Here is a 13,887-nt window from a genome sequence, read left to right as displayed (position 1 = left end):
AGTGGCTGGTGCAACTTTACAACCTGTGCCCTTTCACATTCATTCAGATTATTAGACTTTGTAAAGTATATTTCATTGTACATGCTGTACCTGATGTGAAATACTTGTAGTTCCTGGAGACCTACAATAGCCATGGGCTGTTTTGTTATCTTGAAAGAATTTCAGAACCAATCTGTGATATGATCTCTTCTCTGTTCTCTGTCTTTTTACCCTGCCTCAAGTGTGCCAGTTGTACTTATTATTTTTCCGTCCTCAGTTTTGCCATTTGTAGAAAGAGAGAGATTAAAGAAACACCTTGTTTGCAAAACTCGATGCCAGATTGGACAAAAATGCAGAAAACAGGGAAATCACTTTGCCTATGTAACTTTTAAAGGTACATGTCAGAAATATCTACGTGTGTATAATATATGTATAAATTTATATGAATATACTCTAGAATTTTACTATGATCACGAGTAGTCATATGAAATTCAATAAAAATGTGACTTTACAAGGAGAAGTACTTGTGCATCCATTGCTGTATTTGTCTGGATGTGTTTGAGGTTGTGATGTGGTGTTCATATTATAAAGGCTGTCTATGAAGCATTTGCTCCAGATGCATAATATTACTAAGAATGACCCCCTACGACTTAGTGTCTTCATTACTGCCGAAGGAGTGCAATTCATTCGCTTCATCCCTAAATCCTTTTGCTCTTTCTCCATCCTTGGTCATAAGCTATTATCATCGTTATTGTCATAGCAACCATGATGCTATGACCATCATCTTTGTGTCAATTATCTTCAGATGTTATTCTTATTTTTGCAATCATCCTGCCCTCCTCCCCTTCGTCATCATCATGTTATCATCATCATCATCATCATCATCATCACATTCTCTTTATCCATATCCTCCTCCATCCTCGACCGTTAACCACTTGTAGAGTACCGTAGTGATAATGTCAGTCTTTTGCTCCAGTGTGGGTTGGAACCAGGTGAAGTTGTTTAGAATTATGTGTAGTTTCCATGGTGATGACTGGCTATGACATCACACTTTGGTTTATGGTTGAGGATGGAGGAGGAGGAAGTGGATGTTTAGAATGTGATGATGATGATAGTGATAATGATAATGATGACGACGATGATAGTGATGATGACGATGATGACGATGATGACGATGATGACGATGATGATGATGATGATAGTGATGATGATGATAGTGATGATGATGATGTGGAGGGGAAACCATGATCATTAAAGCCCCTTATTGTAATATATATTCATGCTTACCATGACTACCGTCTTTGTCAAATATCAGTCATCATGACTACTATTACAATCATTGTTATCACCATTATCTTAACCATCATCATTCCCCAACTACGTACATCTTCATAACCATCGTCATCTTCATCAAACAGCACTATTAAAGTTTACTCCTCTTCGTCCTCCATCCCCAATCGTACCCTATCATCACAATCATCATTGCCACAGCAACGATGAACACCAGAGCCCCCTACTCATTGCCACTGATATCATCAGTTAGGAGTAACATCTGTGTCAAAATATCTGGAGCTGCCATTTTTACTATCTACTGTATCACACTACCACCATGATCCCATCTTAATCATCATTATCAGTATTACACGGTCCACCACAATCACTGCTACAAGAATCTCTACCTAGCACCATCATATCAGTCATTTTAATCATCATCACCATCATCACCACCATCACCATCATCATCATCATCACCATCATCATCATCATCACTGTCACTATCATCATCATCACCATCATCATCATCATCACTGTCACTATCATCATCATCACCATCATCATCACCATCATCATCATCACCATCATCGTCGTCACTATCATCACCATCATCATCATCACCATCATCGTCGTCACTATCATCATCACTGTCGTCACTATCATCATTATCATCGTCGTCACTATCATCATCATCATCATCATCGTCGTGACTATCATCATCATCATAGTCATTGTCGTCATCACCATCACCACCTACTATTTGGGATGAAGCAGAGACAACATGAAACAGGCGTGTTAACAAATGCTGAAATTTTTCAGGTTTTATTTCATCAAACTATGATTACCCAGATCACAGTTGTCCTTTTTTTTCTGTTTGTTTTAAAATACAATAATATATATAGATATATTTATTTTCGTCTCTTACAAATCTTCACACCAAATACTCACTCCTCGCTCTCTGTCACACGCTGGCAGCTCTATTGCCTCTCACTTATATACTGTGACACTTAATGAAAAAAGAAAATTGTGCAAACAGGTTGAAAAATGAGAGAAATAGTGATAATAAATGGGCAGGTAAATCCACTTTTGCAACACAAGTGTTGGGGAGAATAAAAAATGGGCACACTTGATATAATAGTCAGATCAGTCATGTAGATTTCGGTTTTTGCAAATGACCAAGAAAAGTGTGAAATGCTCCCCGACGAAAAGGGGGAGAGAAAGTAGTGAAGAGGTGAATCTTTTGGTTAGATTGGTAAATCAGTTATGCAAATGGGATCCTTGAACACTAAAAAGTAGTGAACAGTAATCTTTCATATCAACAATTCACTAAATTTACAAGTAATTGTACCTTCCATGCATATCCTCAGTCTCAAAGCCTTTGCCCATACGTCTGTAGACAGTCCTTCTTCTGTTGGTTTAACCATTTCAAGATGAACATCTTAAAATTCTATGAATACCGTTTAAGTAAAACAGGTCGCCAAGAGGACCGTAATAGTTAAAGAGGAAAAAGCCTACTTTCGGTGAAGAAACAGTGAATTTCTCCTAATAAAGACCTTTGATTACATCTACCACCCCAATGAAAGTCTTCAAATCAAAAATTTTTAACACTTCGCCTCAAAGAGGAAAGCACAAACTGCCTATGGTGCAAGTAAGTTGACTTTTAGGTTAAGTTAAGTACAAATAGCATACGGCAACCCAACCTGCTCGACCACAACTCACACATGGCAAGAATGAGACTTCAAACATGTAGTCTACAGTAGCATTGCCAGCAGCATATTGACAGAACACGGCGGGTCAAATACCGAGATCTAATATCATCAAACATAGGAAATGAGGTTTTAAAACTTAACTCTGTTATGAATTCAATGAGACTGCAGCGATCAGCTAAGAGAAGGGGCTCTATTTTTCCCTCGTTTCCATGCATCACATGTGTGAGGTCTGAACTTTAACCTCTGCATGTGATTTGAAGGCATTTTCTTATATTTCTTTCTTTTTTCTTGATACATTGCAAATACTGCATTACCTATCATGAACTTATCATCGAACAGGTGGGTCCTATCAGATGGCTTTCCCCCGGTCTTGACAGAGGGTAAACATTTCCCAACTCTTTCCAAAGGTATTTCACACCTGCGATTGATCAGACAATATTTCTTGCAGATCAAAACAATCACCTTTTATCTTCAGTCATCTGGGTTCACCTAGGTGATTCCCGCAGTGAGATAGAAAGAAAGAAAGAAAGAAAGAAAGAAAGAAAGACAGAAAGACAGAATGAATGAAAGAAAAAAAGGCAGGTCCTACATAGGAGATATACATTGTACCAAAGCTATAGAAATGAGGTCTTCATAGAGGTTGACAAATTAAAGGACTCTTAACAAAGAGGTGATATTTCATCTGCAAGAGTGAAATTTTGAAGAAAAAAAAAGAGAGAAAAAAGAAACTACTAAAGCGAGCCCACAGTACAGAATATCAAATCATGCTACAAACTATTAAAGCATAACAACAACTGAAGTGAAATGTCTCACAGCATAACTGTATAAAGTGAACTGCCATAACGTCGCACAAACCCACAAACAGTAGTGATTCCTATCAACAGCTCTGACAACAATTTTTGCCGTCTTTGTTGAAAATAATCTCTAAATATCTATAGAAACTCTTCAAAGTGCAAAATATACAAATATCTTTTTTTTTTCATCAATTTTTGTCAATATGTCATAAATGTTGTTTTAATCAATAAAACATACCAGACTCATTCAGTCTTGATTAATATGCATAATGATTTTGTGACAATTCAATTATTCTCTCACAATAGCTGATGTATGTCGTTGTATGTCAGCATTCAATCACCGGAAAGGATTTTTCTGACAAACAATGGAAGTAGGTACAGTGCCTCCCATTATCCATTATACGCCATGAATGGTTTCTCTTGACAAATATAAACATATATGTCATCATTTCTCTTCTTTTCTCAACCAATTCAGCATTAGATGACAGACAGAAAAAAAAAAAAAAAAGATAATGCTGCACAACCACTCCCCTTCAAAGCAAGGACTATGAAATGATGTTTGTATTTTTCTCCTTGAACCCATTTCTGCTGTCATTTGACTGATTTCAATCCTTTCCAACCAACCACTCTTGCTGTTCCCTGCCACAGTGATGGCACATTAGGTATTAGCCTTTAAACAAGGCGACTCGCTCTGCGTGCCCCCGTATAGCGCGTTTACCCCACAAACCTGTTGGCCGGCGAGTGGAGCGAGCCGCCTTTATCCACTCGTTCAGGGATGTGTACTTTTGTCGTTGTTGTTGCTTTATATTCTTTGACAAATTTGCGTACAAATTTGACGCAGAAAATACACACGGCACCAAGGCAAGCCTCATTAATATTAAGTAGAATAAGAATAGTTACTTAATATTAACGAGGCTTGCCTTGGTGCCGTGTGTATTTTCTGCGTCAAATTTGTACACAAATTTGTCAAAGAATATAAAGCAACAACAACGACAAAAGTACATATCCCTGAACGAGTGGATAAAGGCGGCTCGCTCCACTCGCCGGCCAACAGGTTTGTGGGGTAAACGCGCTATACGGGGGCACGCAGAGCGAGTCGCCTTGTTTAAAGGCTAATTAGGTATCAGATGGTGGATTCAGTCACGCAGGTTGGTGAGTGCAGCAAATCGTTAAAACGTGTCCTTTGGCAAACCAGGGGGACATTTTAAGATTAAACTTCACCAGCACGTCTGACAAAAAAGTAATTTGGCGAGATTCAAACTCTGGCATTATGAAACTAATGACGACAGCAAATACTGGTAGTCGTTGCATCAATATCTGAACCAACAGGGGTGGGGGGGAGGGCTTGCATGTTTTCTCCCTTTCTGCTGCTCTTTTACACCTACTGAGAATCATATTGTACTGAATGAATATTATCAATACACACTGGCATAGCATATTATGTCATTATATCTACACTTGCTGAATTATGACTTGATGTGGCAGTTATTTTTGAGAAGCGTTAATGATACCGCGAAAGACACAGGTGCGTTAATGTAAATAAACCCGACATGGATTCCAAACCGATAAATGGCCCACTTCTTCACAGAAAAGCTCAGATTTGCATACACCTTCATTCTGATATTGATAATATAGTTGCATTAGATGATCCCCCACCCTCTTTTTTTATCTTTTTATATAGTCTTGTCATTCAGCTCTTGAAGCGTCCTCATACAAATCACTATTCCATAGCATCTCCTCTGTACCATCAATGACAATATAGAAGCAAGCCCTCCAACAAAAGGATGGGAAGCAATTTTTATGTTTGAAAATGTTGGGAAAGACCTTTTTCTTCTCTTTTCCTCGAAAAGAGGCTCATTATTATTACTCATATCAGTATTACCACATATGACATGAAATCAGTTGCCTCTGCGCAAAAAGTGGTGTAATGCACTAGAGACATCGATGGAAGAGTGTGCTAGAAGTTGAATGACCTCAGACATAAAGAACATAGAGTAAAGATAATGACAGCAAGCAGATGACATCACAATAGTCCAACTAGCAATAAAAGTGGAAAAAGAAATTGTCATCTACAATGTACACTTTGACTATGACCACAGAAGTAAAATAAATAAATGAAAAAAGATATGCATGTTTGCACGTAGTGTAGTACGTGGTCATAACAAAATATGAGTGTCCAAAATGGCAATGTGTATCGAAATCTTATTCCCTCATTTCCATTTTCCCCCTCAAATATAAACCTCATTTGGTAAGCTGTAGGTTCTTTACGGTGCAAGCAGTATGCAAAGAGAGACATTGGCATATATCGTAACAAACCTTCTATTTATGATTGCACGTGAAACATGTATACAGTGTAATACGAAAGATAAAAAATAACTTTGACACAGTGGAAAGCGGAACGATTTTCAAAATTTGGTTATGTAACAAATATATACATATGGCTTGCAGTACATAAAGTGACTTGTGACAAATTTGTGCTATGATAAGTAAGGGTTTTTTTTAATGTTTTTACTAGCAATCAGGCAATACATCCTATGCTCTGTTGAACTGATTGCATTTTCTATTTGATTGTGCATTTTAATAGAGAAAAATTATATCAATCTCACAAATATAATATTTGTTTATATGGCTTCTATTTCAATATCTTACTAATGGATGGTGTTAGTATTTTATAATAATTTTCCCTTTATTTTCATAGTGACATTCACCTCCACTGATGGCATGATACGCAACTGTTGCCAATTTGCATTTAGTTTTTTACCATAATCAAGCACTGTAACCCACTACTTTGGCGGTCTTCTTAGAGCACAAAAGCTATTTTCCTTTCATCATTCCATCAAATAAGTATATGAACTGCATAGATGAATTTATTTTCTGTACAGATGAAGAAGGGAAACATCAAATTGAATAACTGACTGTCCTGTAAAGTCTAACTGATGTAAATAGGCATCACAGAATCTGTATCCGTACAAGAGTCTGGTCATACAAGTCTATGAATACATCCTGAGAAGTATAATGCATGTTCTACAGTGTAAAGTTATATGTAGAGCACAACCGGTGGTACAATTATACATTCAATATTTCGAGCCATTGTTAATTCTTCACCCTTTCCTCTTTTTCTCTCTCTCACTAGATGAACTTCTAAAGGAAAACCTTCAGTCCCTCAGCTCTTGTGAAATCACCACGGCATATAATATCTGAAGACTACGGATCACAGTGTCTTCATCTTATTTCGTTGCTGATGAATCCCGACGGAATCCCATTTTCTTTGCTCATTTTTCCACTAAAAAAAAAAATATTACATTGTCTATTACTTTGTTTGTTTGTCTGTCTGTCCGGTTGTCTGCCTGTTTGATTGTTTCCAAAGTTTGTCTTGTGCGCAAAAAAAAAAAAGTGGTGGTTGTTCCCTCCTTCATGAATGCATGGGATATACCGAACTCCCGTCACGAGAGGACGAATCCCAAATTGATGTTTGGTCTCATCCACCACTGCTGGAGGTCTTACGAGCAGAAACCCACACTAGCTCAATACGAGAAAAGCAGTTTTATTCCATGACCAAATACTCCCGGGCCCCCGTTTCATAAAAGATGTTAAGGTGGCAACTCTTGCTGGAATGGCAACTTCCCATAGCAACAGCCAATCAGGAAGCTGGATTCTTTTTGCTACTATGACAATTACCATTTCAGCAAGAGTTGCTATCATATCAACTTTTTATGAAATGGGGCCCTGGTGCCTTGCCTCATTAATGTCATTCCCAATGTAATGCTAAAATCGTCACATTTACTTTGCTTTGGTAATAAGCCCCACTTTCCCCTATAACAAAGTTATTGATGCAGCAATGGAGGGAAAGAGGGGGAAAAAAAATGTTTGTTTTTATTTTACTGTATGAATACACAGATTTTCTTCACATAGATTGAGCAGTTATCCTCATCAAAACAATGTATTCTGTGACACTAGTTCTGTACAAAAAGTTACTCTTTGTTTTGAGCAAATTATACAGGACACTTTGTGTACGGTATCAGCACCACGTATGTGTTCCTCTCTGTAAAACTGTTGGAGGCTTTGCACATAATTTGAGCAAGAATTCGTCAGTGAAATCGGAGCAACGCTAGTTGGTTAACAAATACGCCATCCATCAGCACTTAAGGGCAATGTCTCGCACGACATGCCCTGGAAACTGTTTTCACGAAGTCTGTGAACCTTTGTGTTTCACGCATACCAAATAAGCAATGTCACTGTCAATAATATTTTTAATTCTCGCAAAGTCTTTTAAGAGCTCAGATTTGAGATTTTCCCAGTGCTTTCCCAACAGCTTGTTCCAACATTTTCCCACACCATGCCTTCACTTTGCATCACAACAATGTCAAGTATTCCATAAACTCCAATGGCAGATCCTTCGTGAAAGACTCAAACTGCTCCGATCGATGAATTGCGATTAGATCCACACCACATGTCGCTAGTCCAGTCTGCATCCTAACGTTCTGTATGTGTGTGGCGCACCTCGTACGATTCGGGTTTGTCTCACAGCAACAAAATAAAATGATATTCCGTGATCGATATCGTGGCAAGCTTTTGTTGCACTGCATGACGCCTCGAAGAACCCTCCCACAATCTCTCTGCGTTTCTCCCTCGGGGTTCGTTCGCTCTGAATACTACACAGTCAGTGAGGATAGAGGGCACCCTTCTATACCGCTGTGCTCTCCCCGCTCAGCTCTTGGCTCCTCGACTTTGATCTGATCTGTTCCGGCGTGGCGTTGAACGTTGAGCTGTACGCGTTCATGTCTTGCCGAAGCTTTCGGCCCAGGGCTCTACCCAGTGAGCCCTACAGAGAGAAGAAATAAGGGAGACATTTGATGTCAGTCCATGGTATGAGATAGCCCCTTGAAAATTATCACATACTGTAGGTACATATTTTTTTCTTTCAATGTTAAATGAAAGACCAAAGACTTTCATACTAATACAGCTCTTTGGTAATCTTTTACTATTGATGCATTGAAGAAAGTAAAAAAAAAAATGATAACAGTCTCACATACCAATCTCCATGTTGGTTTAAATGCAATCAAAGATGGACCTCACAGTTTGTTTGTTATTGTTGTTTTTTAAGTACTGTCAATTACAAGAGATCACCTTGAGAATAAAACAAGAAAAAAAAAGTTCTGCTACAGATTTCATTTACGTTTTCATTTCAATTTCATTTCAATTTATTTTCATATTTCTCACATATATCACAATATAAAATAAATTGATACGAAATCTATACAGAACATAATTCAAAATAGAACTTCACCGGAATGTTCAAAAGTTTGTCTTGGTATACACAAGGTCTGTATACATGCGAGTTAAACTGAGATCATAATGCGAAAAAAATATGATGGGGCCTGCGTAAAAGCAAGCTTGTATAGAGCCGCAGGTCCCGTGGTAAAATCAGATTAGGGGAAGCATAAGTACAGATATTTTTAGACCATACTATAATTGGGGGATCCGATTAAAACGAACATGATCAAATCAAATGTTGCTATATAAAATACAGAATAAAACACTGAAAGGTCACATGTTGCAACTATAACCTACTACAAGTAAGGACATTGAGAGAACAACGACTGAGATTGTAAGGATTTAAGTGGGTGTGGAGGTATAGATGATGACGTAACAATTGGCATAAATACATAAATGGAAGGTGGGCTAAAAGAATTTTGTCGTGAATATAAAATATGCACACAAGGACAATGGAGCTCAGGTGTCAAATTCCAGCGGGGTCCTAAACCATGCAGGCCGTGTGACCATGGTAACAGACAGCTGCCACGCGCAAGAATTCCAACAATCGAGTGTAACAATAAAAACTTAGAGAGCGCAACAGGCAGACTGATCGAAGAATAATAATGTACATGGTTAGGATCCCGTCGGACCATTACTAGAAGATAAATGAGATAGACAAGGGAGGAAATACTGAGCAACAAGTACTATACAATATGCATGCCGTAGCTGCTCAAAAGATATTGTTTTAATTTTCGTTTGAATGAGGTTAAAGTGGTGCAGCTTGTAAGTTCCGTAGGGAGTTCATTCCAGTACTTAGGTCCAGTCTATCTCTTCCATATTTTTCCCATCAGTAATGACAATAACAAACACTGAATGATGTCATTTGAACTGCCTCTTCTCAGAGGTCGAGACTCACCCTAAAGGTGGGTCTACTCCTGCCGCTCTCCCCATTGCTATGGTAGGATCTGTGGAAGGAGGAGCTGCCGAGGGCGCCAGCACTGGAGCGGCGGGGTCTGGTGGTGGTGGTGGTAGGGGTCTCTCTGTCTCCACTGGTGGCTTGTAAGGCAGATCTGGACATCGATGGGGATGGGGGGGGGGGGGGGGAACAAAACAACAACAAAACAATGCAAAGTAAATAACATGGACGAACAATGAACCCAAAAGATCTGGAATGTGGACTTAATGTTACTCTTAGCTCAGCTTTAATATGTCCATTCATATGAATTACACCAGTAACACTCAATATTCTTGAATAAATACATACGGTTCTTTTGTCTACAAGTAAATAATGCCTTTTATATAAAGTTGTAAAGATGGAAAATGCATTACTACTATTAATGCTAGTATGTCCTCAGCTGAGATACAGAAGGGCATTACTGCTACACAACTAGATGTAAGTAGTGCCCTTCTTGTTCTGAATTAAGGAATGACAGCAATCATCAATACAAAAATGTCTCTCAGTGCCATATTGAGGGATCCTAACCTTGTACAGCACTGCACTGCAGTACTCTGAGGGCTGAGGTGTAGTTTGGTGGACAAAGAGCATTTTACCCTTCCTGCAATAGACTTGTTTAGTGATACAATTTTGGAAAACAAAACAATACAATATTTTCCATGAAACCTACAGAATTTTTGGCCAAAAATTTTGGCAAGAAGAGAACACAATTTCGCAAAAGAAAAGAAAAAAAAAAAACCAAAGTAACAGTTGGCATCGCTGCATATTACAAAATGATCTCCTGGTAGTTGGAATACAATGACCAGCATCACTGGTACAGCCAAGCTCTCACCTGGCAGGCAGCACAAGTGCATTGAGTTCGGTGGTCAGGTGCCTCCTGATGATGTTCTTGCTAGATGGAATACCGAGGGCATTGGCCATGGCCTCGGCATCAAATGAGGACTCTAGGACCATGAGGGCGCCGTGGACTCCACTGTCTTGTAGATTCTCTGCATATTCCTGATATTGAGAGATAAAGAGGAGACATACTCACCACTCCATACTTGCTTTGGTACTGTTTGAGCCCAAAACAGTGAACAGAACTCTAATATACTTGCTTATAAAATCTAGAATCATTCCTTTTATCAGTAATATGTCTCCGAGAAAGAATGATGCCTTCTCCTAAATCAATGGTGAAATACAGGGCAAGTTCTTCAAAAACAAAAATGTAAACATACAAAAATCAGGATATTATGATGTACAATATTTAGTATCTTATCTGTTTCTTTTTTCCTTTTTTTTTGGGGGGGGGAGGAGAAAAAGGAAAAACAACAGCACACAATCTTCTTACACTGAGAGGAAGGGGGTTGTTTCAAAGCTCTAGGGCAAAACACAAAAGAAAAAAAGAACAGAACAGAACATAAAAGAAAAGAAGAAGAAGAACAACAACAACAACATCAACAACAACAAACAATCTTCTCACATTGAGGTCAATACTCCTGGCCCACTTCATGACCCTCTGTGTGGTCCAGACCAAGGGGTCAATGTCCACGTCTTGGCTCTGGGCTCTCCTCTCGGCCAGCATCTAAAACAAGGGAGATGGAGAAAAGGACAAGACATGCATGGACACGGTCAGCATGTGGTCTGGAGTTTGTAGCATTCCACAGGGCTGTTGACAACAACTCAGACATCACACCCAAGGAAGATTTTAACCTGTTGAGGATGAGTCCCAAGAATAATCAGGCAAGTGTCTATGGAAAATGCGTGTTTTAGCAAAATCAATCCGCCCTCGATAGGTTATTAAGACCTATCAGACAGAAATCTGTGTTACACATACAGTGTACATCTCAACAGGGGACAATGACATCCAAATCAGCAAAGGCTTTAGAACATTCCATCATCAGGACACAAACATATAGTTGTACATTGTAGGAACCATATGGGAGGTGTGCGGGCACTTAATAGCAATACACTTTGCCCCTTAACTTCTACATGAGCCCGTCTGGTGCAAAGCTGTATCTTATTACAATACTGTATTTCAGTCTTATTGTTTCATATTAAGGTGCTGTACAAAACAGTCTCTTTCATATGAGCCCTAATCTGGCCAAATACTTCAGTTGTAGAACCAAAAGCATAAAAAATCTAATAATTGATCCCCAAATTGGCAACACATATTGGAAGATGAGACTTAATCCTGATGTTTAAAATTCACAGATGACTGTGATTTTTTTTTTTCTTTTTCTGGTCTCTGCAAGATTTCATAAACTGAATTAGTTTCATCCAATCTCTCTCAAATTGTAAGATGCGCAGTCAACTCCAGAGGTATCAGTGCAATGATCGTAAGATGACAGCTTCTGAGTATAACAAAGGCTATGCTGAGGTTTGCACACTTCATTTCTTGAGGTGCTGATAATTGGACTGTGAAATTGATTTTTGCTCTTCCCTTCTTCCCAACCCCTCTAAGTGCTTTCTCTTCACCAAGCTGCCAATAGATAAGGATGGCTGACTGACAAACTACTTGCATCACATGCAATTAACCGAGATGTTTGATTCATTAAAATTGCTTCATTTTAGCATGCGAGGAGTAAAAACACATCCTGATGTATTATACCACACACGATTCTTACTAAACTGAGAACTAAGAACAGCTTTGCAAACAGAAACAAATATGGAATTTGCTCAGGCAAACTTAAGCAACAACTTCATTCATATCAAATGATAAATTCATTCATAAATTGGCTTTTGCCACATTAGAATATAGTATTATGGACAAGTCTACCTGATTTTTCACTTTAATTTCAATCAACTAATTTTTCACTTTAATTTCAATCAACTAATTTTTAAGCAACGAGACACACATGCACAAACATATCATGCTGGGGCGATAAGACCTGATATCTACAAAATGTGAAATGTTCAGGAAAGCAAATAAAAACAAACAAACATGGCAGCCATAGCACTACTTCCTACCTGCCAACCCCGAGACTTAATAAATCTGAACAAACAAAGAAAAATTATTCAAAAATCTGAACAAACAAAGAAAAATTATTTAAAAATCTGAACAAACAAAGAAAAATTATTTAAAAATCTGAACTTTAATAAATATCATATACTTTACTATCAACAGATATTTCAAAAAAATCAGAACACACTGAAATTAATGCATTTTCATTCAGTGAAAAATCTGAATTTCAGATTAAAACTGAACAGTTGGCAGGTATGCTACTTGTATATCAAATGGGATAGCCTCTCCTAAGACAACTAGGATTTGGACAGGGCATCACTTAACTGATTATCTCACCATTAATCCAAAAAAGTAATTTTTACCAAAATTTGAGACACAAGGTCTTGTCACCTCAGCGAAGATATGCTCATATGATCCACTTATTATCATCACAATTTATGAATGTTTTTGAGTGTTTTCCACTCAAAATGGAAAAAAAAAATATTATGCTTTCAACAGAGGAAATTGGCTTCTCCTGCTAAGATTTTGTTGTCCGCAAAGCACAATTAGTTTGGGAAGCAACGGAAATAAAGCTCTTCAGTCAGCACTGAATAGAATATTTGTGACCCTGCATCACAAAACCCACAAAAAGTCACCAGATATGGATTTCTAGTTAAGGGCAGATTCTGAAAGACCAGACTCTAAGCTATAAAATGATGTATAACTCAATTCAAAGGGACTCTCCTAGCCTATATATATATTGGAAAGAAAGCACGCACTCTGGAAAGTGCGAACAGAGAAAAGAGGCTCTGAAGTACAGGGTCTATTCAAACACATGATCTTTACCACGCCGTGCTAGCTACGCGATGAATGGAACAAAAAACAGGATGTAAACCACCACAGCAACAACAATGAAGTGACTATCAGATTAAGCTGAAATTGAGCATGCTTTATCAACACATTCTGTTGATGATTAATGCCGACTTTCAAAGCAGT

The 13,887-nt window shown here is 38.2% G+C and overlaps 1 protein-coding gene across 1 annotated transcript in view; it reads right to left on the bottom strand.

Moving 5' to 3' along the window:
* Positions 1–8,441: 8,441 nt before the first annotated feature.
* The window catches only part of LOC139734226 (kazrin-like), a 144,542-nt gene continuing 139,096 nt past the window's right edge, over positions 8,442–13,887 (bottom strand). Inside the window, exons 12-15 of the mRNA XM_071645026.1 lie at positions 11,431–11,532; positions 10,801–10,967; positions 9,930–10,083; positions 8,442–8,579 (exon numbers count right to left, since the gene is read on the bottom strand). Of these exons, the coding sequence (XP_071501127.1) occupies positions 8,442–8,579; positions 9,930–10,083; positions 10,801–10,967; positions 11,431–11,532 (561 nt within the window). The remainder of the gene's footprint in view (positions 8,580–9,929; positions 10,084–10,800; positions 10,968–11,430; positions 11,533–13,887) is intronic.

The sequence above is a fragment of the Diadema antillarum genome, unplaced genomic scaffold (genome assembly GCF_040938485.1).
Source record: "Diadema antillarum isolate AM-2024a unplaced genomic scaffold, OU_Dant_1.0 seq00000514_RagTag, whole genome shotgun sequence".
In the NCBI taxonomy this organism is placed as follows: Eukaryota; Metazoa; Echinodermata; class Echinoidea; order Diadematoida; family Diadematidae; genus Diadema; species Diadema antillarum.
This window is presented reverse-complemented; position numbering and strand designations above follow the sequence as displayed.